A 27831-nucleotide genomic window follows, 5' to 3' on the forward strand; every position below is an offset into this window, starting at 1 on the left:
GAATTATTTACGGAAGGAAACACAGGCAGCCTCTATAGCAAGGGCTGGAGGTTCAAGGGCTAGACACACAACAGAGCATGGCTGAAACTGGGTCACAGGTACATGAAACTCACCATATTACCATATTTTTCTTTTGTAAATGCTTCATTATTTCTCCGGTAAAAGTTTAAAATAAAAACACACAACCTCCCGCTTCACACACGCACACACACCCTTGGCAATGGGCAAAGACCCACCTTGTTGATGGTGTCCCTGTACTAGTCAGGGGCAAAGCGGATGACAATCTTTTGTTCATCCTAGCTTGATGCCTGGCTTGGTGGGCAAAGCTGTCTTATGCCTAGGACTCAAAAAAAAAAAAAAAATCCAATCCAGTCCAATCCATGCAGTGCAGCTCGGGAGGAAGAAGACAAACAGAGACCTGTAGCTCAGCTAAGCCATAGACACCCGCCTGCTACCACACCTGATGTAGCGCCGATGGAGGACGTCACCCAGGGGCCCGCAAGCCACGTGGCCAGCCTGTAGCAGGAACCACCAGAATGCGCATGTTTGTGCTGGAGAAAGAGAAAGAGAGCAGCTTGAACTTTATGAAGAGAGACTGCACTAGAGACTCGAGGATCCAAGCGGAGTAGCCTGGCGTAAGTGACCAGCCCCACCACCTGAGTCCATGATCAGGCCCCAGCCCAAGGCGCCTGTGAGGACCATGTCTGAGTCTGGCATAGTAGGGTTAGATGTCAGTGTCCGTAGTTCATATTACCACTAGAGAACATGGGGATGTCTCTGGTCGGGACCACTACCAGGGACCATGTGGATGTCCAGGGATTGTGGGTAACTGGCCCCACTCTTCACTAGATGCAGTGCTCCAGAGAACTGGTCCTGGACCTCGCTGGCAGCCGCACTCCGGAGAGCGGGACCTGCACCTCACCCAGACAGCAAGATGGAGCTGGCCCTGGTGGTAGGGATGTGAGTGAGCTGGCCCGAGGGAGGGCATGAATGTGAGAACTTGCCTGCCTTTGGGTAGCACGGACACAGAGATGATGCCCCACCCCCACTCTCACCTCCTCTTAGTCAAGGGGGCGCAGGTGAGCCCCTCTCCCCTAGAGAGTACAGGAGAGCTGGCCCCTCCGCTGGTTGGCGTGGGGTAGTGTGGGTGCCTCACCATCTGCAGTAGACAGAAGGGGTCATGAGAGCAGGAGGGCTATCCCTGCTCCCTCAACTGGCTGTAGTACTCGGGAGAGCAGGCCCTGAACCCTGCCTGATGGCAAAGGCACGGGTGAGACAGCCCCAAGGGTGTGAGAGTAGGAGAGCTGACCCAGCTCCTCACAGGCGGCAGCATTTGGGAGAATGGGCCTTGCAGTTTGACTGGGCATCACAGTGTAGTTGGCTCTGGAGGCCTGGGTGCAGGTGAGCTGAACCCTGAGGGCATGAGAGGAGAGCTGACCCTGCCTCCCTGCTGATGTCGGCTTTGGGTGGCCTAGTCAGAGCAGTGCCAGAGAGCTCCCCCTGGTGGTGCTGATGCGGAAGAGCGGGCAGGCTGACCAAATCCAGGGCTCTGAATTGTCCCGCCCCCAAATCTATATCATCTGAAAGGGTTGGGATGCATGAAATGGCCAGTACTGCTCGTCCAAAGCTGCAGGCTCTCCATGACACAGGGCAACACCAGGATAACCAGGAGGAGCCCCGATGAGGATCCAATATTGATGGTGTCACAGAAGCCAAAGATCTCGAACCAGACCAATGACTCATTGAGATGAACATTTTCAAGTGAAGATGTGTGGGCAGAGGGGTACGCTGTGGGACACACGGTGACACGCTGCAGCTTCCAGGACGAGATGTCTTCTATTCTCTCTCTCTCTCTCTCTCTCTCTCTCTCTCTCTCTCTCTCTCTCTCTGATTTTAGGGGGGGTGGCAAAGGCAGATATGAGGGGACTGGGAGATGAGTGGGACTCTGGTGCCTGATGTGAAATTCGCAAAGAATCAATAAAATGTTAAAACAAACAACAACAAAACCCACAACCTGAGTGTGATCCCAGCACCCAGAGAACTGAGGTAAGAAAATTGATTGCCCTTGGGTCTGGGTTACAATGTGAGACTCTGTTCCACACAATATAACTCAAAAAAAGTGAATAAAAATAAAATATAGAGGGGCTGCAGAGACAGCTCAGTGGTTAAGAGCACTGACTGCTCTTCCAGAGGTCCTGAGTTCAATTCTCAGCAACCACATGGTGGCTCACAGCCATCTGTAATGAGATCTGATGCCCTCTTCTGCTGTGTCTGAGGACACCAACAGTGTTCTCACATACATAAAATAAATAAATCCCTTCTTTAAAAAAATTAAAAATAAAGTAAAAATTAAAAGTAGATTCAGGGCTGGGGACGTAGCTCAGTGGTAGAGTGTTTGGCCAACATACACCAGGTTCTGTCCTCCATTCGGCAGAAACAGCCACAGAAACCAAAATCAAACCTTCACACAGCATCAAACGAACCGTTGCAGGCATAGTGTCACAGAGGGAAGGAGATGACTGCTGAGCCCTCTGTTCACCTAGGCCGTCAGGGTCAGCTTGTGGCAAAGTGTAGAACCGGGCACCCTCATGACAGTCAAAGGGACTCTTTCTATCTCTTCCCTGCCCTGAAGGGCAGGATGTTGGCATCCTGGAGGTAGGACCTACCTGTTGGGCAGCAGCAGCAGCTCAGGCAGAGTTCTGACGAACTCAGGGGTAGCCCTGATATCCCTTTTCGGCGGGTGGTAGAGGGAGGAATTCAAAATGGAGAACCTATCTAAGTTGCTACTCTAAAGTGACCAGGAAAGACAGCACTATGCTCTTCCTGAATGGCTGGATGTCAGGTTTGGAGACTCCTGCCTGGGTCTCCTATGAATGGTATCTGCCCCATCTAGGGACCATTTATACTAACATGCGTGCAAATGCTATAACAAAATTTACCCTGTAGGTAAACCTTAATAAATAGAAAATGACTACTTGCATTTATAAGTGAATGTTTCTGCTCCATCGTTTTACTTACATTTACTTTTTTATTATTTTATGTATGTGAGTTCACTGTCACTCTCTTCAGACACACCAGAAGAGGGCATCGGATCCCATTTCAGATGGTTGTGAGCCACCATGGGGTTGCTGGGAATTGAACTCAGGACCTCTGGAAGAACAGGTAGTGCTCTTAACCACTGAGCCATCTCTCCAGCCACATTTACTCTTTATAAAAACAAAACAAACACTACCACTACCACCACCACCACCAAAAACCAACCCGTGTACATGGGCTGTTGAGAAAGCTCAGTGGGAGCTTGCCACCGAGCCTCAAGACCTACGTTTGATCCCCAGGGCCTAAATGGTGGGAAGAGAAAACTGACTCACCTAAGCTATCTTCTGATCCATACACGCGTGCAGCGGTGGATCACATACCTCCCCCAATAAAACAAATCTTAAAATCCCCGTGTTTCATTAACAGGATCAATATTACATGTCATAAACAGAGAGCAAGAAACCTTAGAAAGACGAGTAACACTCATTCCGTTCCAGTGGGCAAGATCTTGAACCTGGGCTTACTCCCTTAAAAAGAGAGATAAGTCAATTAGTGATTGCTTGTTGGACAAGCATGAGGAGTTGAGCTGTGCTCACCTTTAATTCCAGCATTTGAGAGGCAGAAACAGGCAGATCTCTGTGAGTTCGAGGCCAGCTTGGTCTATAGAGCAAGTTCTAGGATAGTCAGGGCTACAAAAAGAAACCTTATCTAGAAAAAACAAACCAAATCAAACAAACAAAAAGCCAGTATGGTGTTTGTGCAGATCCCAGGGATTAGCCAGCAGAATCATCAATCTCCAGGGCCAATGAAAGACTCACTCTGCCTCAGAGAAATGGAGGAAGAACATAATGTTTGAAGGAGGGGCCAAAGAACTAGAGCAGGAAGCAGAACGTTTCTTCTGCAGGTAATTCGGACTCAGACACTGGAGCCAGTCATCACTCCATTCTGGGTTTAAGCCTCTGCATGCAGTCACTCGGGTACAACCAGGCACTGACTCCATGCAGAGAACTACTGAGCAGAAGATTCCAGTTCCCATGTCCGAGCGCCAGCAGCTCCGGTGATTCTTAGGCCCATGGAACTATGGGATGCACCCTCTCACTGAACCTCACCCCACCTTACTCTGCATCAGAGCCGTGGTACAGCTGAGATGGTCGGTGGTGGAATTTGATGGGCACTGGCTGAATGTTGTGCCTCATGTCTGTCGTCTCAGTACTTAGGAGGTTGAGGCAGGACCATTTCTAGGAATTCCAGGCCAGCCTGGCCTAGAACAAGATCCTTCCTCAACAAGTAAACTAGTATACGGCAGGCTCCAAGAGCTGTTTACTGGACTCCAATACATCTCTAAGGACCCTGGGAAGAAAGTGGGAGCCACTGTTCCCATCTGGACAACTTCCAGAGCAGAGTCTGCCTTTCCAGAGGGTTGTCCAAAGAGGGAGAGGGTTTTGGGAAAGGGTTTACACTTGTGGTAAGATGTGGGTTGTGGCACCATGGGCTGAGGAAATATAGAGGATCTGGGTTCTACTTAGGAAGGACCCCACTTTGTGCGACGAGTCACTGGCTGATTTCTGACTGTCCCCATCACCAACTGAGCACCAAACCCTCTCATGGTGGAGATGTGGGTGGGGAGGGACCAAGTAGTACCACTCCAGGCTTCCTACTACACACATGACACCAGGATGGCACCTGTGGCTTCTGTCAATGTCACAGTCTCATGAGGTGACACAATAGAACTCCATCCTCACTCTGTGAGTTAACACAGATAGTCCTGAAAGACAAAAATAGCAGTCAGTCACTGCCAAGGGAGATCTATGGTCCCTGCCCATGGTGGATTTTATATTGCCCTAGAGTAATGTTTCTCAACCTGTGGGTCTCCCCTTCTGGGGTTGCAATCAGATATTTACATTGTGATTCATAACAATAACAAAATTAGAGTTATAAAGAAGTTATGGTTGGTGGATCACTGCAACATGAGGAACTGTATCAAAGGGTTGCGGTGTTATGAAGGTTGAGAACCTTTGAGCTAAAGGAAAAGAAGTATTCAAGTAAGAGAGGAGCTGTGGGGTCTCTGCTAATCTCTGCGAACCCTGGCTATGCTCTCTAGGAAGGCCCAACTAGGAGTGTCTAGAAAGACAGTGGAGAGGAAAATGGCCAAGAAGAAACAAGAACCGTGCCTGCCTCCAAGGGAGAAGAGTTTAAACTTCTAGTTAATAAAAGATTTGCAGAATGCAAACAAGAAGCCCTGGAGCCCTGGGTCCCGCTTGTAACTCCTCCCACCCTGACACACAGCTGGAATGTTGTTTATTTGAACATTCTCTGGCTTCTCAGAGTTTTGCTCAGTGATGCATCTAGAAGGATCTCCTAGGTATACCCATGGATGCTCTAACCTACTGCACCCATCCCCAGGCCTCCCCCTGCTCGGGAGAGCCCTGCACAGCCTGCCCGTAGGGACATAAGTGTTGGGCAAGGCCTGCACAGTACCTCATCACAGGTTTACAACTTTGGCAAGGGATTTAGGTGTCCCAGATCCCTAGAACATGTCCGAGCATGTTGCAGGCTCTAGGCTATCAGGTCCCTTTGGTCTATAACTCTGTCCAGGGGATAAGACTTGTAAAAGGCTCTGAGAGCTTGTGCTAGTTTTGTTTTGTCATGTCTCTGATCAAATGCTTGACAAAGGGGGCGGGGCAAATTAAGGAAGTATTGAGGTGGACTTTCGGCTTGAGGAAAAACAGTCCATCCTGGTGAGGAAGGGGTGGCAAGCTGGAGTGTGAAGTAGCTAGTCCCACTGCATCTGCAGTCAGGAAACAGCTGACTGCTGGTGCCCAGCTCTCTTTCTCCTTTTTCTCCAGTCCCCAGCTTAGGGGATGGTGCCGCCCACATCCAGAATGGGTTTTCCCCTCCCCTACAGACATGCCTAGAGGTGTGCATCCTAGTTGAGTCCAAATCCATCGAGAGTGATGATTGAGGGAAGCCATTCAACATAGACCAGGGAAAGCCTTACAAACTCGTCAGGTTTCTGTCCCAACCTGATCAGAATTTTGACGTACGCAAGACTAATAATTCAAGATCCTGGGCTTCAGAGAGGTTAGTGACTCATCTAGAGTCCCCCAGTTCTAAGCCAGCCCCTATTCTCCCTTCTCCCCCACATTTTCAGAATTGAAGTGGCTGACCTTTACCCGATACAACAACAACAACAAACAAACAAACAAACAAACAAACAAAAAAACTGGAAGAGTTGGGATTTTGCCACCTCCTCACAACTGCCCAGAGGCCAGTCACTCAGCACGAATCTGGCATCAACTGGCCTGACATGACCTTTCCCATTCCATCCCTGGGAGCTTGGTAAGCAGAAGGCTAGCTCCAGATATCTCTTTTCAAAAAGGGGACTTTTGAAGAAGTGAGGCCAGACTTCTGCATTTTTAGCTCACGGGGCATTATTAGAAAATGCAGAAGGCTCAGTTTCTGTTTCAAAGAGTGTTTGCTGAGTGGCAGTGGCTCGTTTCCCTCTTTGAATCTCAGCAAAGACTCAGCAGAGAGAGAGAGAGAGAGAGAGAGAGAGAGAGAGAGAGAGAGAGAGAGAGAGAGAGAGAGCGCCTTACCTCAGCAGCTAATGAACTCCCATAAAGAGCAGGTGGGAGGTGTGACCCCCCTCACTGCAGGAGGTGGCCCTGCACCCCACCTGGGTTCCAACAATGCCCGCCAGAAGTGAGATCACAGCTCTGTATCTAGACTCACCCCTCAGTCCTCACCCTTCTTCAACCTCCGCCCCACCCCGCCCTCCCTCAGGCCTCAGGTGAGAGGAGAACAGGTGGAAAGAGGCAGTGCAGGAGGAGGGAAGCCATGCATCAGAGCACATGGCGAGTCAGGATATGGCACCCCCAAGTCCACGACTGTGTCTGCAGAAAGCTGACTGAGCCTGCCATGCACCGGCTCCTTCCAGGGCCTTCCAGGCGAGCCCTCAGTCAGAACAGGAGCAGATGAAGTCTTCACTCCCTCTCCGGCCGGGGGCAAGCTCCTGACAGCACTCATCCATCTTTCAGAGGGTGGTGGTCCTCCTACAGGCAGCATTGGTGACATCTGGGAATTTGTTGTCCCACCTGGGCTATGCAATGGGGCCGTGGGGGGAGGGGTGGATTAAGCCCTCTGCATCCTAGCAAGAGCTTCTGAAGGCTCCAATGAGACCTGCCGGTTCAGGAATGGCCAGGACTGGTCCCTAAGGACTTCACCCTCAGCTGACTCTGCTACATACAGTTGCATGCCTCAGTCTCCACTTTGGCTTCTCTGGGGTGTCCATGCTAATGCTTGCTCTGGGTGTGACTCAATGATTGACAGTTCCTCTGTTCCTCAGACATCAGACCAAGCAGGTGACTTTAAACCGGCCATGGGAGGATACCACAGGGGCACCTATGAGGCCCTTTCAGATTCATAGCTTCCGCCTTGTGCCAGGGCCACTTCCTAAATTGTGTGGGATGTGACTGGTGCTTAGTGTATGACCAGAAATGAAACTCTGGGTAGATTTGCTTCGCCCTCTGGCTTCCCTATAGGGCACCCTCCAATCTCTGAGAGCAGACAGCAGACTCGCTCTCCCATGATGTCACCTGCCAGACAAGGCTCTAGACCTGGGTCACCATCTTGTCTCCTTTGTCCTTTGCCCTTCTCTCCTTTGGAGGACAAGTGACCCTCTAGCCAGGGTGACCATCTGGGACTGTATGGGTGCGTTCAATCTTCACAAGAAGTCACAGAGACAGGCCCACAAGGAACCAGAGCTACAGAGGCCGACTGGAAGGAGTCAGGTTCAGAAAGTCTTTTGTTTTTAAGTAAGGTTTTTATTTCGTTTCATGTGCATTGGTGTTTTGCCTGCATGTGTGTCTGTGTAAGAGTGTCAGATGCCCTGGATCTGAAATTCCAGACCATTGTGAGCTGCCATGTGGGTGTTGGGAGTTGAGCCTGGGACCTCTGGAAGAACAGCCAGTGCTCCTAACTGCTGAGCCATTTTAGAAGCCATTCTTGAGCAGAGCCCCATCCAGCATAGGTCACTGGGGTTGGAGCCCAAGTTGGAGCGTGGACATCATTCTCTGTTTCTGACTCTAATGATTTAGTCACAGCTCTGACTCCTAGCCCCAAGGTGGGCAAACACACTGCAGCCTGCGGCCACAGAAATCCCGTGAATTCCTTATCCCACCAGGGAACCCCAGATTAAGACCTGGATATGGGTCTTAGAATGAGGCAGGAAGAACATGTGACTCCCAGAGTTCTAGAATGTTCTGCCCAGCAACACACTTCCTGCAGCAAGGGCAGAATCCTAAGCATTCCCAAACAGTGGCACCAAACGGGGACCAAGAATCTGGGCCTAAGGGGGACATTGTCATACAAGCCACTACGGGTTTTGTTTGTTTTGTTTGAGACAGGGTTTCTCTGTGTAGCCTTGGTTGTCCTGGAACTCACTCTGTAGACAGGAACTGGCCTGGAACTCACAGAGATCTGCCTGCTTCTCCCTCCCAAGGGCTGGGATTAAAGGCATGTGCCACTCCTGCCCAGACAAACCAATGTATTCTCTTCCCTGGGCCTCGTAGCCTTCGTAACCTAAAATCCCCGCTGTTCAGCAGGGTGCTCCCACCTCAGCCACGAGTTTCGACCAGAGGCCTTTGCCGTATCTATCACTATATTGATATCATATAGGAATTCTCTAATATTCAGGCTTCTTAGAACATAGTTCCCCACAAACCCTCACCAGAATCACTTTTAAAGGCGTGTTTGTGGCAATATAGTACTTTTCTACATGTCCCACAAAACTCCCTTTGCCCCTAGCCCAGTTCTTGTGTATACGTGTGTATGTGCGTGTTCGTGTGTCTGTGTACTGTGTGCATGTGCACACAAGGACCAGAGGGCGACCTCCACAACTTTCTCAGGTGCTATCCCCTGTCCTTTGTGAGGGACAGAGTCCCTCACCGGCCTGGGACTTAACAGAGGTTAGTCTGGTTGGCCTGTGAACCCTAGGGACTTGCTTGTTTCTGCCTCCATGCTGGAATTACAAAGGCGCGCGGAGGTGGAGGTGGGGGCAAGGCAAGCACTGTGCCCACTGTGCTACGTCCCAGCAACCCAGATCCCGAAATAAAAGTATACTGTTTTCCAGTGCCAGTTTCTGTCTCTCCATTCTTATATATAAAAACAATAACAAAAACAGGTCGTGGGCTTAGTGGCTTCTGAACAATAGAAAGATACGCCTTACAGCTTGAGACCGGAAGTCTGTCTGACACCATACAGCTCCGGAGACCGGAAGTCCGTCCCACACCAAGACTGCAGATGTTTAATCCTGGCGCCTGCTCTCCACTTCACTGATGGCCATCTTCATACTTAGTTCTCACTGGGATGGATGGGAGCTCTCTTGGACTTTTTTCGTAAGGTCACTAACCCCACTCATTAGGACCGGACGGTTATTGTGAGGTCCCTTTGAGAGCCCTGAGCTCCTAATGACATTGAATATGGGTTAGGGTTTCCAGACAGGAGTGGAGGCGCACTCAGTCTAGTGTACCAGGGGCTATTCTAATACGTTCCGTGCATGACCATCATCTCAAAATGGCTGTGCAAGGGGCTATGCTACAATCACATTGGCAAACTGAGAAACGGGTGGAGGACACTAAACTGGCCCGCCGTCGCATAACCAGGAACAGGAGAGGCTGCACGTCTGCACCGGTGGGCTGGATAGTGGCTCAAGCTCTTGTCCTAAGGATGACATCTGGGCTTTCCTTTGTTCGGTTTGTTTTATATTTATCTGTGGTGGGGGCAACCCTTTCTCTAGCTTAGGTTTTGAGTGAGGAGGCTTGTCTAAGAGTCAGAGTGAGTAGCAACGCAGCTGCTGAGTCTTTCCTTTCCATCCCCAGCTCTCCTGACACTGGGCTGGGCGTGCCTGGGAGGCAGACCCAGAATGGGAGTATTGGCATAGACAGCTGCTATCAAGGTCTGGATCGGGGCAAGGGTGAGTACTAAGTACTGGACAGGGTATGGCCTCACACTGGGAGGCTGCCGGCCATTTCAACAAGCTGATTAAGCAGCAAGAAGTGGGGAAAACAAACAAACAAACAAGTTTGCTATCTTTGCCACCATTGTTTGGAGTTAAGCTCAGGGCAACCTAAGTTGTGGTCACAATCTGAGGTCAAGGTTACATTTTTTTTTTTTTTTTTAATCTACCACGTAGCTGAGGCTGGAGTGGGAGCGGAGAGCTGTGTACCTGCCTACGGTGCCTGCAGGCAGTGTTACAGTGTGTGCTGTGATGTCCCCTCTGTGTAGGTGGGAAGTAGGCATGGCACACTGTCACAATCACCGGACTAACTCTTATCCTTGCTTTTGAGACAAGGGATCAAGATACAGGAAGGCTGGCTTGCACTCCAGTGGGAGTGAGACTTCTTTTTTTTGTTCTTTTTTTCAGAGCTGGGGACCGAACCCAGGGCCTTGCGCTTCCTAGGCAAGCGCTCTACCACTGAGCTAAATCCCCAACCCCGGGAGTGAGACTTCTTGACACCCACACTCTGTCCCATGTCCCATGCTGGAGTGACAGTAATGGCAGTCAATGCTATGGGAGAGGAAGGGCACATGGGTGCAGGGGGACCAGGGCCTTAGGAATCCCAGAGCCTTTGCCCAGGGAGAAGAGGATGTGTGTGCTCTGTGCTGGGGCGGGATTGAAGTGGGTCCGGTTAGCAGGGGTCTAACTCAGCTTACCTCTCAGTTCAACAGGACCAGCACCAGACCAGGGTTCTGAGCAATACATCTCGATGGCAGAAAATGGAAACAAGTGATGTATATAAAGAACCAAGGAGAAGAAGCCAGGTACAGAGGAACCGGCAGTTAAGCCTAGTGCTTGGGAGGCTGAGGCAGAGAATCTTGAGTTAGAAGCCAAGCTGAGCTCCATGGTAAAGCCTCTCTCAACAACATAAAACGAGAGCTATGGAAAATGTCAGACTTCCGGAGAGCAAGAGAGGAGGCCAGCTGGGTGAGGGCTTGTGAGTCTTGGAAGGACTGGGTTTAGTTCCCATCTATGTTATTTAGTAGCTGAGTGACCCTGGGAAAGTCAGAAAAGCTCGCTGAGCCCACTGAAGCTCGTCCACAGCTCAAGCAGGAATCTACATAGAAGAATTACACACCACAAGTCACTGTGGTCAGAAAACTCAGGACCGGGAGCAGCAGGGCAGCTAAACCCATGAGCTGCTCACAACCTGCCTGTCCTGTATCTGCCCCTGCATGGCACTGCACTCCTCCCCACCCCGCTCCCCCGAGAGGGATGACTCTTTGGTAATATGCCCACTTAGGTGAGTCAAAAGGAGATAACCTTGCCGGCCAAGCAGCCACTTCACGGACTCATCCCTATGTCTAGATGCTACCAAAGCACAGCTTCTGCCTTCTTCCAGTTCATTCAGATGAACTCTGGTCCCGAAGAGCCAACCCCTCCACCAGAGCATGTGAGAGCAGCCTATTTCCCCCCCCCCACCCCATACACACTTGCGCACAACACACACACACACACACACACACACACACACACACACACACACACACACACACACACACACACACCTCTGCTTCTATTTAACCAGACACATGGCCCACTTCTAGCATACCCAAGACTAGGATGGGTCAACCCCCTGGACCCACACCAGAGACCATCCACAACATTACACTGAGGGTGGAAGATAGGGTTTTTTTTTTTTTTCTTTTTTTTTTTTTTTTTTTTTTTTAACTAAGTTCAAGTTTAGAAAACCTCTCAAGGGCGTCTTCTCCTACCTTCAGCTGAGTGGGAGTGTGAATCAGACCACGGTAGGGAGTGTAAGCTGATGCCACTGGGAGGATTACACTGCTTCCCACTTAATCGGCATCTGCAGGGCCCCCCAGCGTAGGCTCCTCCGCCAGCTTTCAGCTCAGAGGGTAGTCAAGTCTTGGGGATGAGCTCTCCTCGGTCTACAGGAATCATGAGAAAGGACACTTGGTCTGGTAAAGTTCTCTGATCTGGGAGCCAGCCCTCCCTCCCGGAACAGCCTCTCAGGAGCCCTTGCCACCTATGAAACCAGAACTTGGTATCCGTGTCGTGCACATCAACGTGAGGGGACATGGTCTCCTGGGCGAGGTGAGGGTCTGGAGGTCCTCTTCTGAAACTGCCAGAGCTACAACTGTCGGGAAATGAGCCAGAACAAAGCAGCCCGGTTTCTGCTGAGCCACTGTAACAGCGGAGGTGACAGCCCTGCTGGGCAGGCCATCTTCCTGCCCACCCTCACTGGTATCTATATAATCCTGTGACGTATGATGGACAGGAGGGGTCTCTGCCGCTCTCCTCAGATCACAGCTGTCTGAATCTGCCCCCGACTTGCCCCAAGCCAGGTCACGTGTGTGGATCTAGAAGAGCTTGCTGCGGTCTCTCTCCAGGCTAAGCCTGGAAGGACCTCACGTTGGCCGGCTCCTGAACAGTGTGATGGCGAATCTCCGTTGTCTCTGGGACTGGCTTGAGGATCACCCTGGAAACGCGCTTGTCTGCTGGGATGTTTCCAGACAAGTGTAACTGGGGGAGACCTGCCCTGAATGGAGGCAGTGCAGCAACGTCCCATGGACTGAGGTCCTAGACGTGCACACGGTGTGATCAGCCGCTTCCACATCCACTGCTGTGCCTTTCTACTTTGAAGACAGGGGACTGTCTCCTCTTAAACCATGAGCCAGAAGAAACCTTTCTTTCCTTAAGCTGTTTTTAGTCAGGCATTTTGTTACAGCATGCCCCAAAGCTGTCCCTTCACATCATCCAGTCTTGGCACACTGCTTCCTGCCAAGACCTCAATTGATGGAGACACCAACAAAGCTCACATTGAGAATCCCAGTATTTATTATGCCCTTGAACCAAGGGCCCCAAAGAGCTGTAAACATGACTGTTTAAAAGACTTCCCCTACCCTAAATAGGCTGCAGGTAGGCCACTGGGAGATATGGATCTCATTTGGAGACGAGGCTTTCCAGGCCCAGTCCCTAACAAAGGGAGCCTCCGGGAGCCCAGGCCTCAGGGAGGAAGGCTTAGGAGGCCTGCCTTGTGGGACTTTCCAGATGGTTGGCCCCACTCTCATGCACAGAGCTCAGGAATCAGCAATGTGCTTGGGCCCCCAGGTCTGAGTACTGGCCATTGCAGAGGGGACCTCAGATCCAGGAGCCTCTTTCAGAACAGGGACCTCTGAAGATTCTTGCCCACCTCGCTTCAGTCGGAAAGAGTGAGGCTGGGTTCTGGCCTTGTGACAACACAAGTTCGACACAGGTGACTATGAGCTGTGAAGGGAACACACCCCACTCTCTACAACTGTGCCTCTTTTTTTCTTTTGAGACAGCACCTCCTGTAGCCCAGGTTGGCCTCAAGTCCTTATGTAGCTGAGGATGACCTTGAATCTCTGATCTTCCCCCCACCCCTGCTTCCACCTTTCAAGAGCTAGGATTTCAAGAGCTAGGATTACGGGCTTTCACTGACATGTCCAGTTTATGCCGGACTGGGTGTGGGAGCTGGGGCATCATGAATGCTAAACAAGCATCCTCCCAACTGGGCTAGATCCCGGCTACAACCTCGTCCTGCCATCGGCTCTGGAGTGTTCGCTTGAAGTGTTGAAGTGTTTGGAATGTCTCAGGGTTTTTGTTTTTAGCTTACTTTTTTTTTTTTTTTTTTTTTTTTTTTTTTTTTTTTTTTGAGAAAGGGTTTTTCTTTGGAGCCAGGCTGGCCTTGAACTCACAGCAGTCCTCTAGCTCCAGCCTCTTGAATGCTGGGATTACAAGTGTGAGCCACCGTGCTGGGCTGTGTCTGGAATGTCTCCTTGCACAAGATGTGCAAGGATGTGTCTGAGAGAAAGACAGTCTGAGTGGGCTCTGCTGTACATCAAGCAAAACACCAACCCCTTGCTTAACGCCATGAGACCTCGGCTCACCCTGTCCAGGTCCCAGGGACCCAAACCACACTCACTCACACAGAACCCACATCCTTGCCGCCCCTCCTAGACAAAGTGCTCAAGCAAGGCCGCACAGGCTGAGCCCAGCATCAAACCCAGTGACATGTAGAACAGCATCACCACACTGGTGGCCTCAGCCAGCTCCCGGGGCACAATCTTGGGCCCATACATGAGCACCAGCGTGCTGAGGTAGCCATTACTGAGCCCCAAGAGGCAGGTGAAGAGTATAGGGTAGATGTCAGACTGGAAAAGCACCACGGTCAGGTGTGAGCGTGGCTGGTAGTTACAGAGCAGGAAGAGAGGCACAAGGCAGACGCGAGAGACTGCCAGTATGGGGAGCAGCTTGCTCCTAGGACCTGGCACCTGGATCCAGGCTGTGACCTGTCGGCCGCAGAGGTCAGCAAAGTTGAAAAGGAGGAAGACGGTGAGGGGCACATAGAACTTGGAGGTCCATGGAGAGCCGGTGCCCTTGTGCATGGACTGGATGTTAGTGGAGATGGCGGGGAAGATAAGGGCGGTGATGAAGTAGAGGAAAATGGCGCAGAACCCCAGGCCAGCTGTCTTCTTCAGGATGGGTCCGAGGGGTGGCGTGTGCACCGCTCTGGATGCAGGGGCCACGGAGGAGGTGCTGGGAGCATCCTGGGGTGGGCTGTCTTCACTAGAAAACACGTGGATTGGGACAACCGGCCTCATGTAGTACCTGCAGAGGGACAGTGACGTGGTCAGTGGGTCCCTGTGGACATGAACTCCAGGGACACCGAAGGGAGATGGCAGAGTCTGCCTAACCACTGTGGGCACTCAGGGCAGCCCTCAGAGACCCAACAGGAAAAACCCAAGCCCTGGGAAGCTCTTGGCCCAGGATCCCACAGCATGATGGAGGAGGGGTGAATTGTTAGAGATGGCCTATGTTTGTCCTGGTGTAGTCAGTCAGGCTGGACTCAAGTCCCTGGGTCAAAGGTGGTGGCCACACATGAGACAGGAAACCAGTCCCGATGACTGCAAATGGAGGCCCCAGCCTGGTGTTTGGTTTTAGAAAGGGGAGGTTTAGGCAAAAACGTTCAGGAATGTAAAATGTAACTAGAGTGTGATGGCTCAGGTCAACAATCCTGGCACCGGGGAGGCTGAGGCGAGGATTGAGGTGAGTTTGAGAGCACCTTGAGCTTCATAGCGAGACCCTGTGTCAAAAACAACTAAAATGGTGTGAGGGGGTAGGTAACAGGGATGTGCAGATGTGGCTCAGAAGGGAGCTGGCTTAGCATGCATGAGGCCCTGGGTTTGATCCCCAGCACCACAGAAAACACACATGGAAGTTCATCTGTAATCCTGGCACTTAGGCAGAAGAGTCACAAGTTCAAAGTCATCCTGAGCTACACAGTGAGTTGAGGCCAGCCTGAGCTACATTGTGCACTCCAGGGTAGCCTGGGCTACAGAGTGAGACCCTGTCTTAACAAATAATCAATGCCTCTCCCCCACAAAATCCTATGAAATTACACACACACACACACACACACACACACACACACACACACACACACAGAGAGAGAGAGAGAGAGAGAGAGAGAGAGAGAGAGAGAGAGAGAGAGAGAGAGAGAGAGATTAAACAAACGTGGAATCCAGCTATACAGATCTTAAGCCCTCGGCCTTAATACCTAGATATGTTTTATAAATAATGTACACAACAGCCTAGGTCATGCATCCCAGCATCCATAATCACATGCCTATCGCAATCTGGACAAACTGACTATGGCCACCCCGTCATTCACATGGCTCTATGGTCCTCCATTCTGTCTTTGTATCACAGTGGGCAAGCACTTCAACTGTCCCCCCTACAGATGACATGCAGTTTGCCTGGCCCTTCCATACTGCCTGTCCCAGGGCGGTGTGTAATTTACATGTATGCCTGGGGAGCACAAGGAAAGATCAGTAGATTCAAAGTCTTGCACTTGTACACTTTTGAGATGTCTCAACAGGTAAAGGTGCTTAATGTCCTATCTGCTAGCGTGAGTTGGATACCTAGGTACACTGTGCGTGGAGAGAAACAACGTTTTTAGTCTGTCTTCTGACTTCCATATGTACACACACACACACACACACACACACACACACACATACAGAGAGAGAGAGAGAGAGACATGAGAGACAGAGAGAGAGAGACATGAGAGACATGAGAGACATGAGAGACAGAGAGAGAGAGAGAGAGAGAGAGAGAGAGAGAGAGAAGGAAAGGACAAAGTTAGAGAGGTGACTCAGCAGTTAAGAGCTCTGCTGCCCTTCCAAAGGACCAGAGTTCAAGTCCCAGCATCTACCTAGTGCCTCACAGATGTCTATAGCTTCACTTCTCAGGGATCTGACACCCTCACATAGATACCCATGCAGGCAAAACCAATGCACATAAAAAGTCTAAGGAGCTAGAGAGATAGCTCAGTAGTTAAAAGTACTGACTGCTCTTCCATCAAATCCCAGCACCCACATGGCTGCTCACAACTGTCTGTTTCTCCAAGATCAGATATTTTCACATAGAAATAAATGCAGGCAAAACACCAATGCACATAAAATAAAAGCAAACAATAAAAAATATTTTTAAAATGAGAGAAGATTTATTACAATGACTGTCTTAGCTATTCTATTGCTATGAAGAGAAACCATGACCACAGCAACTCTAAGAAAAGAAAGTGGTTTCCCAGCAACCATATGGTGGCTCACAACCATCTGTAATGAGATCTGATGCCCTCTTCGGGTGTGTCTAAAGACAGCTACAGTGTACTCACATATAATAAATAAATAAACAAATCTTTAAAAAAAAAAAAAAAAGAAAGTGGTTAATTGGGGCCGGCTTACAGTTTCAGTGGTTCAGTTTATTTTCTGTTGGGAAGCATGGCTGCATGCAGGCGGAGATGGTGCTAGAGAAGGAGCTAAGAGTTCTATATCCCCATCCACAAGCAGCAGGAAGAGAAAGCCACTGGGCATGGCTTAAGCTTTTGAAACCTCAAAGCCTCCTACCCACCCAATCCCACCCCTGCCCAGTAACACACTTCCTCCAACAAAGTCACACCTACTCCAACAAGGCCACGCCCCCAATCCTTCTCAAACAGTGCCACTCCCTATTGACTAAACATTCAAATATATGAGTTATGGAGGCCATTCTTATTCAAACCACCACAATGGCTTATAGGCTGTGGTCCTGTTAGTCTGACGATCAATGTCTACCACCAGAAAGTCCAAAAATCCAGCAGTTGCTCAACTCATGAGACTGGATGCCTCAGCTAGTCTTCCGTATATAAAGTTGACAACCAAGAAGGGCCATCACATACTGGCTTACTATGCATCTCCTTCCATTGGAGATAGCTTCCAGCAGCGTTGGGTATGCTCGGTTGTCTAGGGGAGTTCCTAGGCAGCAAGGCCCTCAGACAAGGATTAGTTGCTTCTGCAAGATCCCTGCCCCGCACACTCTCAACCTCCAATACCATCCATCTTTTTATACCTTCTGTTCAGGGTACTTTGCCTTGATGGGTGACCTTGCCTGATCCTCTCGAGCTGTCTGGCCTCAGCTGCCTGAAAGGCAGTAGGCTCAGGCAGACCGTATTAACATGAGTTAAACCAAAGGCCTGCTGTACATGGGGGCGGTTAGTTAGCTGGCGGTAGTTGCTGACACCTGGGCCTGGTTTCCGCCCCACTTCTGCCTTCTTTTTAGACCCCCAAGTTAGACTTCCCCTCTCTGGGCCTGTTTCTCCTGTGTGAGAGAGCAGTTTTATAGAGGTAGGAGGTATCTTAGGGTTTCTATTGCTGCGATGAGACACCATGACCAAAAAGCAACTTGGGGAGGAAAGGGTTTATTCAGCGTATACTTCCACATTGCTGTTCATCACCAATGGAAGTCGGGACAAGAACTCAAACAGGGCAGGAACCTGGAGGTAGGAGCTGATGCAGAGGCCATGGAGAGATGCTGCTTAATGGCTTGCTCCCCACTGGCTTGCTCAGTCTGCTTTCTTATAGAACCCAGGACCAACAACTCAGGGTTGGCACCACCCACAATGGGCTGGGCCCTCCCCCATCAATCACTAATTAGGAAAATGCCTTACTACTGGATCTAATGGAGGCTTTTCCTTAACTGAGGTTCCCTTCTTTCAGACAACCCTAGCTCCTGTCAGGCTGACGTAAGACTAGCCATCAAGAAGGTCCAGAAGCCAGGCCAGTGTCCCTGAGCCATAGCTCAGAGCAGCGGAGCCGGTGGTGAGAGCCATCTGTGTGACTCTGGGCTCATCTGAAGCTTCTGAGGATGCACTGGGAGCCCCCTTGTAGTGAGGTTTAGTCAGTACAGAGATTAGCCCTCCACAAGCCCCAGCCATGCATGAGTTTCTGCAAACGAGATTTCTCAGGTTTAATCAGCAAAGGTATAGTTGCTTCATGGGCAGCATGAAGGGTCCCCAGAGGCCCAGTGAACTAAGAAACACCCCAATATCACCTAGGGAGGCCCTGCTGGGGTGTGATGAGACAGGAGACTGTGAGGACTCTCGAGGTGTCATTCCACTCAGTGACAAAGGAACAAAACAAGAAAAGACCTTCGGGGACACAATACCACTCTGGGACTAGCCCCCTCGCAAGGAAGGAGGCCTGATGCTCTATCCTCCACCTCCGAAGTGCTGGATACAAGTCCCTGCCACCATGCCTGCTGTGTGTGCATTGGGGATCGAACCCTGGGATTCATACACTCAAGACAAGCAGTCTACAGACCTAGTTACATCCTCAGCCCCACCCAGCCTCAGTTTTCAAAGAGGAGTAAAAGGCACAAAAGACATGGGTGGAGCTTGAGAGAGACCAGGGGTCCCACAGGCAGTGAGCGAAAGCAGAGGTTTGGAGTGTTGTCCACCCTGGCCCTGCTACCACCTGGCTCCCCGGGTGCTCTGACCCCTGGTTTCCTACCTTGTATGTAGAAATAGTAGCTAGTTACTATGACCTTAAGAGAAATAGGAGAATGAAATAGACAAAATCAGCCAGGGGCAGGGGAGGGGGAGGGCATGGGGCGGCACCGGGGGCCTGGGCACGAGCGTGTTCAGTGTTAGAAACCATTTCCTTACTCAATCCCACTTCCACTGTGAGGTCTTTCCTGACCACAAGCTTTTAGTAATACTGGTTTAGAGGCGTGGTCAAAGCCAGCTCCTCCCACCCAAGATCGATTTACAGAACAAAACTCCTCCCTGCTTCAGCCCTCTTAAAACTCACAGTTCTAGGGTCCTGTCAACCGATAGGGGCAGGGACCTATGATCCAATCAGATGACCAGATGTAGAGGGCAGGGCAAGGGGACCTCACCTGGCATACTCCAGTTGGGGCAGCAGTAGGTAGAGCCCCACACAGAGCCCAAGGAAGATTGCTGCTGTCAGGAAGAAGGCCAGCGCACTGTCTCGCACGTCACTGGATGCTGCCAGGTCCACCAGGGAGGCCACAGCGCTGACTGTCCCTCCCATGGCTCCTCCTGGAGAGAGCAAGAGGACACCATGAGGACATCTCAACAGGCTCAGGAGGGCACATGGCCTCAGAATCCAACCCCCCCTCCCACCACTACCCCCTCCCTGCTAACACTGAAAACACCCTGGTGCTCACAACATATGATGCTAGACAAGAGTTTGGGGATGAGGGGGAGGGGAGTCCCTGCCGCCTGAGGTCCAGAGCTTTGGGCAGCAGGCAAGTGTTTCTGTCCACCTTACTGCCTCTCCCATACTGCAGGAACTGCTGCCCTTGGTGCCAGTAGACAATTCTTCCAACTTCCCCCAAATAGGTTCTTCAGTCCGGGAGGGGCCGGAAGCCACGGCTTGAGGGCAGCCAAAACACAAATTAGCACAGTGATCCTGGGGGCTCCTGCTGTGTGATCCCTGACAAGTCTCTTGACCCCTCTGTGCCTCGGCTTGCTCCTGTGTAAGTGGGAGTGCCCACCCTTAGGTCTGCTGTAAGGATTAAAAGGATTATTGCTTGTTAAACAGAGTCTGACGCAGACAGGAGCTGAACGCCAACTAAATCTTCAGGTTCCCAACTAGCTATTTAGCTATTCCCATCTTTCCCACATCAAAGCAGAAGCAAAGGGGTAAACCCTTTGCCAGGGGGGGTGCCCACTTCTGAGAAGCCTTAATCCCCACCTGGGCGCTCTGGAAGAAGTGGGGTTAGCTCAGAGAGCCGAACAGTGACCGCCAGGAGGAAGAGATCTTAACGGCCCTGCCGACTGATCCCTTCTCCCTTCCAACTTGAATCTACAATATTATCGGCAGCCACAAACCGGGCCTCCGGGAGCTCATCCTTCATGACTCTCTCTATCTTATCACTTATGGAAATGTATGCAAATGAGGACTTGGAAAATATGCAAATGAGGACTTTGAAGAAAAAAAAAGAAAACACCAGCACAAAACAAATGAATTGCTCCTCAGATGCCGACATGCACAGGATTCACAGATGGGCTCCTCTGGACCAAAAGCAAAGGGGGCTGGGACCTCTGGAAAACTGAGGCAGCTCAGTTGGCCCTGGGTGCCTGCTGGCCTGGTGCCGGGGACAGCCACACAGTTCAGTGCTGACATATGTCTTAATTTCACCTATTCTTTTTATTCTTTGAGGCGGAGTCTCACTGTGTGGCCCGATGCCTACAGCCCTCCTGTGTCAGTCTGTGAAGTACTGGGTTATAGGGGTGTGCCACATATTCCATACTTTTGAAAAACTAGACTTTCAGGAAAAAATTCCCAGGAGACACTCTTCTCCAGAGATCTTCAGGTGGACTAGTGGGGCCTGTGCCCTTGCAGGCATTCAGCAGGGCTGAAGCTGTATTGTAGAGCTCCACGGGATGGGGTAGGGGTGGGAAGATGAGGGGATAAGAGCTTCTTTCTGAGGCCAGTGGTGACAGTGGGATTAGCGTTTGACGGCCATTCCTCTGGGCCTGGCCCTGCTTTTCTAGATGCCATGCCAGGAGCACGTTGACTATATTCCGAAAACCCAATGACAAGTTCATTTCTATTTTATTTTAGGCCCAAGGGTTTTCTGGGATAGAGGAGAAGCCTAATCCTATATCAAAAATGGCAGACGGAGCTCATATCTAGCCTCTGATCCACAGAGAGTAATTGCCTCAAGTGCTGGCTTGAGAGGGAATTAGAGACTCAGGAGGAAAGATAGGGATCTATTAGTGATGTCTGGCACTGGTATGGAGCGGGGAGGGGTGGACATGCGCTTGTCAAGGTACTTGTCATCCCTGCCACATCCTGTCTGGCATATTAACTAACAGGCACAGTCCTGTGCATTGTGTGATTCTTCTCAGGTAGGCGAGTGTTTAAAAGCACCAGGGACACATGGGGACACAGAGAAAAGCAGCCTCCAGTCTTGCTTTAGGGGACAGTGGTCTTCACATAAAACAGATGCTAACTGACCCAGCTCTGTTTACCTTGTGGGGCCATGTGGGTAAGGGGAAAAAACAGTCAAGGTCCCCAGGAACCGGCTTAGCATCCACTTCCAGACTTCAGCTAGAGAGATGACCCAAGTCAGGCCACAGCATGGCTCGGTCTTGGGGAACCAGCAGCTTAGCCACTAGACTATTGGCTCTGACAGGATGTCCCTGGCACAGGGTAGAGCCTCTATAAAACTGGAAAGGAAAGAAAGACAGACAAGAGGGAGGGAGGAAAAGGGGGGGCAGAGAGGAAACGGGACGAGTAGGAAGGAGGCAAGGTGGGAAAGAAGGAAAGGAAGTCAGGATTGTTTCAGAGAGATGCTTTGAAGGGGCAGGGTGCTTCCGCTATGGCTATGATCCTACCCCCCACCGACCTGTTCTTCTGCTGCCAAGACTTCTTTTTCTTTTTTTTTGGAGCTGGGGACCGAACCCAGGGCCTTGGCGCTCTACCACTGAGCTAAATCCCCAACCCCCTGCCAAGACTTCTACACCTTCCATGGAGCCACAGAGACCCATCTGGAGTCTAGGTAAGCTAAGGACCTTGGAGGTTGTTCCCACATAGCTTCCATGGCTACCAAGGTCTCCTCTGATGCTTACTCTGTGTACAGCCTGGGCCTATACCACAAGATAGACAAGGTAATCGTGGCGAGGTTCACCCTCAATGCCGCCCCTGTGTACACTGGGTGGAGCAGCGGTGAGTCGGTTTCCCCACCCCCGCCCTTCCATCTGCTGTCTAAGCTGCAAGCTGAGCAGAAAGAATAGCTCTCAGCTTCCTAGTCTGGGATGGTTTGCTTGGTGACGCTAGGAAAACGAAGTGGACCAGGACACATTTGTTTTTCTGGGAAGACCGCTGTGGCTTCCTCCCACAGTGGGCTCTCACCTGATATCAGTGCCTGGGCATTCCTCATGGGGAACGAGCCCGTCAGGCCATACACGCTGCTATTGAAGATGGTGGAGGAGCTGCTGATGATGGCCATGCACGCCATGGCGATGCTGAAGAAGCCCCGGGTCCAGGATGACGTGTCCACCCTCACCAGCACGGCCATAACCACAAAGATGGCCAGGGAGACGGACAGTGAGGCCAGAACTCGGACATGCACCCGGATCCTGGGGAGAACAGTGGGAGGTGGTTAGACTCCCCTCAGATTTCTACAGGGGTGAGGCTGGTGAGGCAGAGAGAGAAGGTGGAGAGCTCAATGTGGGGCCTTGAATTCTGCACACCCTGTGACATTCGGAAGGAGACTTGGGGGCCTGGTTTCCACTTTGGTAGAAGGGGGTGTCCATCTACACACGGGGTGGAGTGTGGGGGAGAAAGGGGTCGGCTCCAGGGAGCTTTATGTAGCACAAAGACCCGAGCCCAGTTCAGGGCCAGTAGACATTGTCACTTGTTACCAATCTGGGAAGCTCAAGACCAGGACACCAGACAAGATCCCACTCTGCTACATCACTGAATTCCTGATCGATCCAAATTTGGCAGTGGGGGAGGGAAGAGCGTCACCATCGTTGATGTCACAGAGCTTGGTTTGTGCCCAATTTTCTTTCAGTTGTTCTCTATGCTCTACCTCATTCACCTTCCATCGGGCTCTGTGGGGTAGGTGTACTCTTGGTCCCTGTAAGTGTTAGCATTCTGTCTAAGCTCTGCCCCACACTAACCTGGCAACAGCCAAGTATGCCTGACTCACTATAAAAGGAGCTGCTTGCCCCCTCCCCCATCTCTTGCTCTTGCCTTCCCTTCCCCCCCCCTCCCCATTCCTTCCTTCCCTTCTCACCCTCCTCTCGCTTCCATGCTCATGACTGGCCTCTACTTCTCTACTTCTCTCTCTCTCTCTCTCTCTCTCTCTCTCTCTCTCTCTCTCTCTCTTTCTCTCTCCTTCTACTACCCTCTTGACTCCCCTCCCCATGCTCTGAATAAACTCTATTCTATACTATACCATCATGTGGCTGGTCCCTGGGGAGTTGGGGAGGGGATGCCTCAGCATGGGCTCTCTTCCCCATACCTCACCGAGCCTCCATAGAACATATCCCCTCTCTATCTTTTTATAAACACGTCAGTAAGGAAGCTGAGCTCGGAAGGAACTGGCTCAAGATTGCTCAGCCGTGGGGCCAGGAGCTCTCAGAAGTCTCCTAGATGGTCTTAACTGGGATGGCAGCCGCTGAGACCACACCCTGACAGTCCAGTGCCAGGACCCCATGCATTCCATTAAAATACTACCCTGCGCCCAAGCCAAGCACTCCAGCTGCTTCCCCCAAACGCCATGGACCAGGGAGGAGGGTGGGGATAGGAACCATCAGAGGTGTCTGTGCAGACCTCTACCCTAATAGAGAGAACCATCCCAAGGCTGTGGGAACCATCAGATTAGAATAAGCTTTAAGCCTGATTGGATGTTCAATTCCGTTTCCCACTAACTAGAGAGAAAGTAGGGACAGAGAAAAAAGTCAGATTAGACACAAAGATGTTTTCTGAATTAAAACAACGATGACAGAGTCGACCTTAAAAGGTAGAAAAAGAACCACAGCTCTGTAGACACAGCTAGGTGTGAATCGATTTGCATGGAGGGAAACAAGGGTCATTACAAGGAGCTCCTCCCCCTGGCTGGTGGCATTTCTGGGTCCTGAGAGGGAGTTCAGGGCTGGAGGGAGAATGGGAATGCCTCTCCTGTGTAAGGGGAGGGAAGGACACACAGGGAGTCCCTGGAGGCTGGGACGAGAACCTATGTGAGCTTAGCCCTAGTCCAAGCTCATCTGTGACCCTGTGTCCTGGTCAAGTGCTTGTCTTACACACAGGCAACGGGCAACAACTGCACATCTGGCTGAGGTGTAAATGCCAGAGTGGTGGGGTTCGGTGCACCCCAGTACTAGGTACTCTGGTACTTTGGAGGAGGGCTGGTGACATCTCAGAGCATAGTCGAGGGGCCACAATAAAGAGAGCATGTGTGTCCTAGGAGACAAGACTGGCTGAGCCTTGCCTAGAGGAGCCGGAGACAGGGAAAACACCAGTCTGCATGTGAGCATCTCATCTACCTCAGGAGCCAGGCCTTGATCTTCAGAGGGGGCAGGGGGTGGGTCTGCAGACTTGTCTGTCAGCATCTCCTCTCTGGGAGGGAAAGTGTTCCTTCATTTCCAGCATGGTGGAGGAGGTGGGCTATACCACCCATACCAGTCCAGCTTCAAAGAACAGCACTGGTGATCTTGGCCACTGCATGTTAGGGGCTCCATGTGGCCCAGTCAGTCCTCCCTGTGGTGGTGCCATGGACCATGCAGGAGCATCTGCATGACTGTGTCCGGCGGCTGGCTGCCACCTTGCCAGCTGTGTGTGGAAGGTCTACAATATGGAATGCACCCCCCATAAGGATGCACGGAGCCCTAGCACCATGGGAAGGAGACCCCCAGACTCAGTTATGCCTGAGAATGAATCTGACTTTAACCTTCCATTAGAGAACAAATAATACTTCTTGTATGCCATTTGTGTGGCCACTGACAGAGACATGGGAGTTCCAGTCTGGGGGAACAACTCTGCCTGAAACTCCAGAGATGATTTCGGGACATCATGGCCCAGGGTTAATTTGGACTCAACAGGCTACTGACTTCCCAACAGCAGCCTACAGCCAACCCCTGATGACACTGGTGGATACCCACCTTAGCTCCCTCTCAGGGGTGGGGATGGGGGGGAAGGCTCCCTTAGATTCCTGGGGGCTCTGGTGGCTCTCTGTGGGGCTGGGTGACAAGGCTTCCTCTCCTGGCTATTTTCTTCTCTCTTTACTTTTACCCCAAGTTTAATACATGTTCTTGAACTTCCTTGTTGGGGGCTTCTGGGAAATGTCTAGCCTCCTTGACCACTGGGACCCCACACTGGGGGGGCGGGGGGCTGCTCCTTAGACTCTGCTTCAGGCAAGCTAGGGCTGCGGGAGGTGCCAGGTGGAGTGGCTGGACCCCTGGAGCCATAATATGGTAAGTGAACCCCAATATACTCTGTAGGCTTGCAGCCAAGCCTCAGGCTCAAGGGTCAAGGTGACACTACACACTTACCTGTCCCACAGAGACTCATCTTCATGGCATAGGGAGCCACTTACCCACCCACATGATAAGGGAGGGTTAGAGGCACGCAGCCTGGCTTTGTCATGGATTTGCTATGTGACCTCAGACAACTCTACTTTTCCTCCTCAGAGGCAGGCCTAGGTGATAGAAAATCCTGCTGAAAACAGTTGCTTGGTGACACCTTGGGACAAATACCAAATAAGGTTCTGTGTGGTGCCTGGGGCTTTGGCAGGAATTGGTGGCTTCTTAATGGGGGGAGGAGCAAGAAGAGCAAACAGCAAACACTGAACTGCTCATAGCTGTCCCTCACCTGCCCAGGACTCCTTCCGGGTGGCTCTCCTCCGTCCTGTGTAAGCACCTTCCAGCAGAGCCCCCAGGTCCTCAGAAGCCTCGGGGGATCTAGTCTCAGTGCTGTGAAGTAGGAGGCCAGTCTCGTGGACACCGGGGGGGGGGGGGGTGCACACTTCCAGAGGGTGGCTTGGGATGGAAGCTCTAGGGAGGTCTGGGCACATACTGGCTTGCCTGGTGTTCTCGGTTATGAGATAGGCTCAGAGGCCACAGGGCCCTGATGATACTAGGGGAGGGCCTGGTCCATCCACACTCCACTCCCTTAGCCAGTGAGAGTCCAGGACCCCAGGGGACTGATTTCTTCCCAAGACTCCAAAATGTAAATCTGGTTCATCTGTATTTATAAAGCTGCAGATTTAACATAATAAAACACTTGGCGATTATGGATGAGCTAGTCAGGGAAGCCAGGGTGCTCCAGGAGGGAGGGAGGGCAGGAGACATTTCAATCTTCCACATTAAATAAAAAACAGCTTTGCCCTAAACTGTCCTTGGCAGCTGGCGACAAGCAAGGCTAGAGAGCTGTTTCCCCAAGGCCCTCAAACACTGCCTATAGCCAATCGTCTACTATGGAACCTGTGAAACTACTTCCCTGCCCAGCCCCCTCCCAACCACCCTCCCCGTGCCTAGCAGCCTGAAGCCTACCAAGTCGGGAACTAAGCGCCCACAGGTAGCCCAGGTTTCCAGACAGTCTGAAGAGATCCCTTTAAAAATAAATCCTGCCCTTTGGCCTCAGTAGCTAAGCGACCTGAGGCGGTCACCTGAGTGTGTGGGATGTTTGCCTTTATGCAAGGCCACTGGCTGACTCTTGTGACTGGAGGCCATGTAATCCAAGGTCCCAAGAGGGTCTCTTCACTGTTACGGCTGACCCCAGAACTGGGCCAGCTTCAGGAATGTGGCACCACTGTGGTACATCTGTGACCAGGAAAAATAGGACATCACTCCACCTCCCCAAAGTCACTGCACATACAGGGTGGTGCAGTGAGGGGTGGTAGGTATATGTTACCCCACCTCATCAGGTGGTGGTGTGGACCATCTAGAGTGACAGGAATTCTTGTCCACAGGTGATCGAGCTGTCCTGGCAAATGCCCAGTGCCACCGAGCAAGTGGGTGGAGAAGTCAGTCACGAGGCCTGGAAGGGCACAGGGTGGGTGAGGTGGGCCTGCCTGGCTCTGCAGCTGCTCTTGTGTCTTGACTTCTTCTAGCAGCCCTTCCTCTCCTCTCTCTGGGCACTGTCCAGAACTCTATTCTATCTTCAGTAGCTGGTAGTGCTGAGGGAACCCCTGTGTCAGCTCTTACTCATGAGAGCAGGGGAGAGACCCGGCCAAGTGGGGCGGGGACCCCAGAATAGCTGCTCTGAGAACGTCCTTGCCAGGAGAGCTAGGAGAGGTTCTGGCTCCTGGTCCCTTGAATCTCTTAGTCTTGCCTGGAAACTATACTGGAAGGTTTGACCTATAAGAAGCAGGGGAATTTGAACACATCACCAGTGAGCCAACTGCACTGACATCTCCACACACTCATTGTCACTTCTGCCCTAAGTCCTCCATAGGTCCCCACAAGAGCAGCTCTGTGGCACCCCATTTCCTAAGACCCTCCTGCTGTACAGGAGCTCTGTCCCCTCCCCAAATCTCCTGTCTACTTATCTGTAACTTCCTTCCTAAGGTCTATCCTCTGTGGCGTGTGAATTCTATCTTATTAGCAACACAAGAACCCAAAAGTCACTGGCTTGGGTGGCTTAAAGGGTGGCCCTTGAGTTTTCTGCAACCTCTTCCTGCCTCACCCCCACCTAAGGTCACCTAAGCTCGGAAAGGCTCTGTTGAACTCAAAGACATCTCCAAATTTTCCCATATCACTTGCACACCAAAGGGTGGATGTCTGAAGGCTAGGCATCTGGAAGGAGACTGCTGTAGGTAGCCCTAGAGGCCAGGAGGTGAGGCTGAGTTCTCTCTCAGACTACGCTTTGGTTTTAGAGGGATACAGGTTCTTTGGCACTCCCTCCATGGGGAGACAGGGTCCCCGTCCCCTAGAAATAGAGGAGGCTTTATGACAG

At 51.4% G+C, this 27831-nt stretch overlaps 1 protein-coding gene and 1 non-coding gene across 2 annotated transcripts in view; one reads left to right on the forward strand and one right to left on the reverse strand.

The window, feature by feature from the left end:
- The first annotated feature begins 209 nt into the window (after positions 1–209).
- LOC116887793 lies at positions 210–350 on the forward strand. Its single transcript, XR_004386288.1, has one exon. It is a non-coding gene; the product is annotated as a small nucleolar RNA SNORA48 (small nucleolar RNA).
- A 12519-nt stretch (positions 351–12869) lies between these two features.
- Positions 12870–27831, reverse strand: part of Slc29a3 (solute carrier family 29 member 3) — a 37912-nt gene continuing 22950 nt past the window's right edge. The window contains exons 4-6 of the mRNA XM_032888764.1: positions 22282–22508; positions 19295–19457; positions 12870–14686 (exon numbers count right to left, since the gene is read on the reverse strand). Of these exons, the coding sequence (XP_032744655.1) occupies positions 14032–14686; positions 19295–19457; positions 22282–22508 (1045 nt within the window). The 3' untranslated portion in view covers positions 12870–14031. The remainder of the gene's footprint in view (positions 14687–19294; positions 19458–22281; positions 22509–27831) is intronic.

Source organism: Rattus rattus, chromosome 18 (genome assembly GCF_011064425.1).
Source record: "Rattus rattus isolate New Zealand chromosome 18, Rrattus_CSIRO_v1, whole genome shotgun sequence".
NCBI lineage: Eukaryota > Metazoa > Chordata > Mammalia > Rodentia > Muridae > Rattus > Rattus rattus.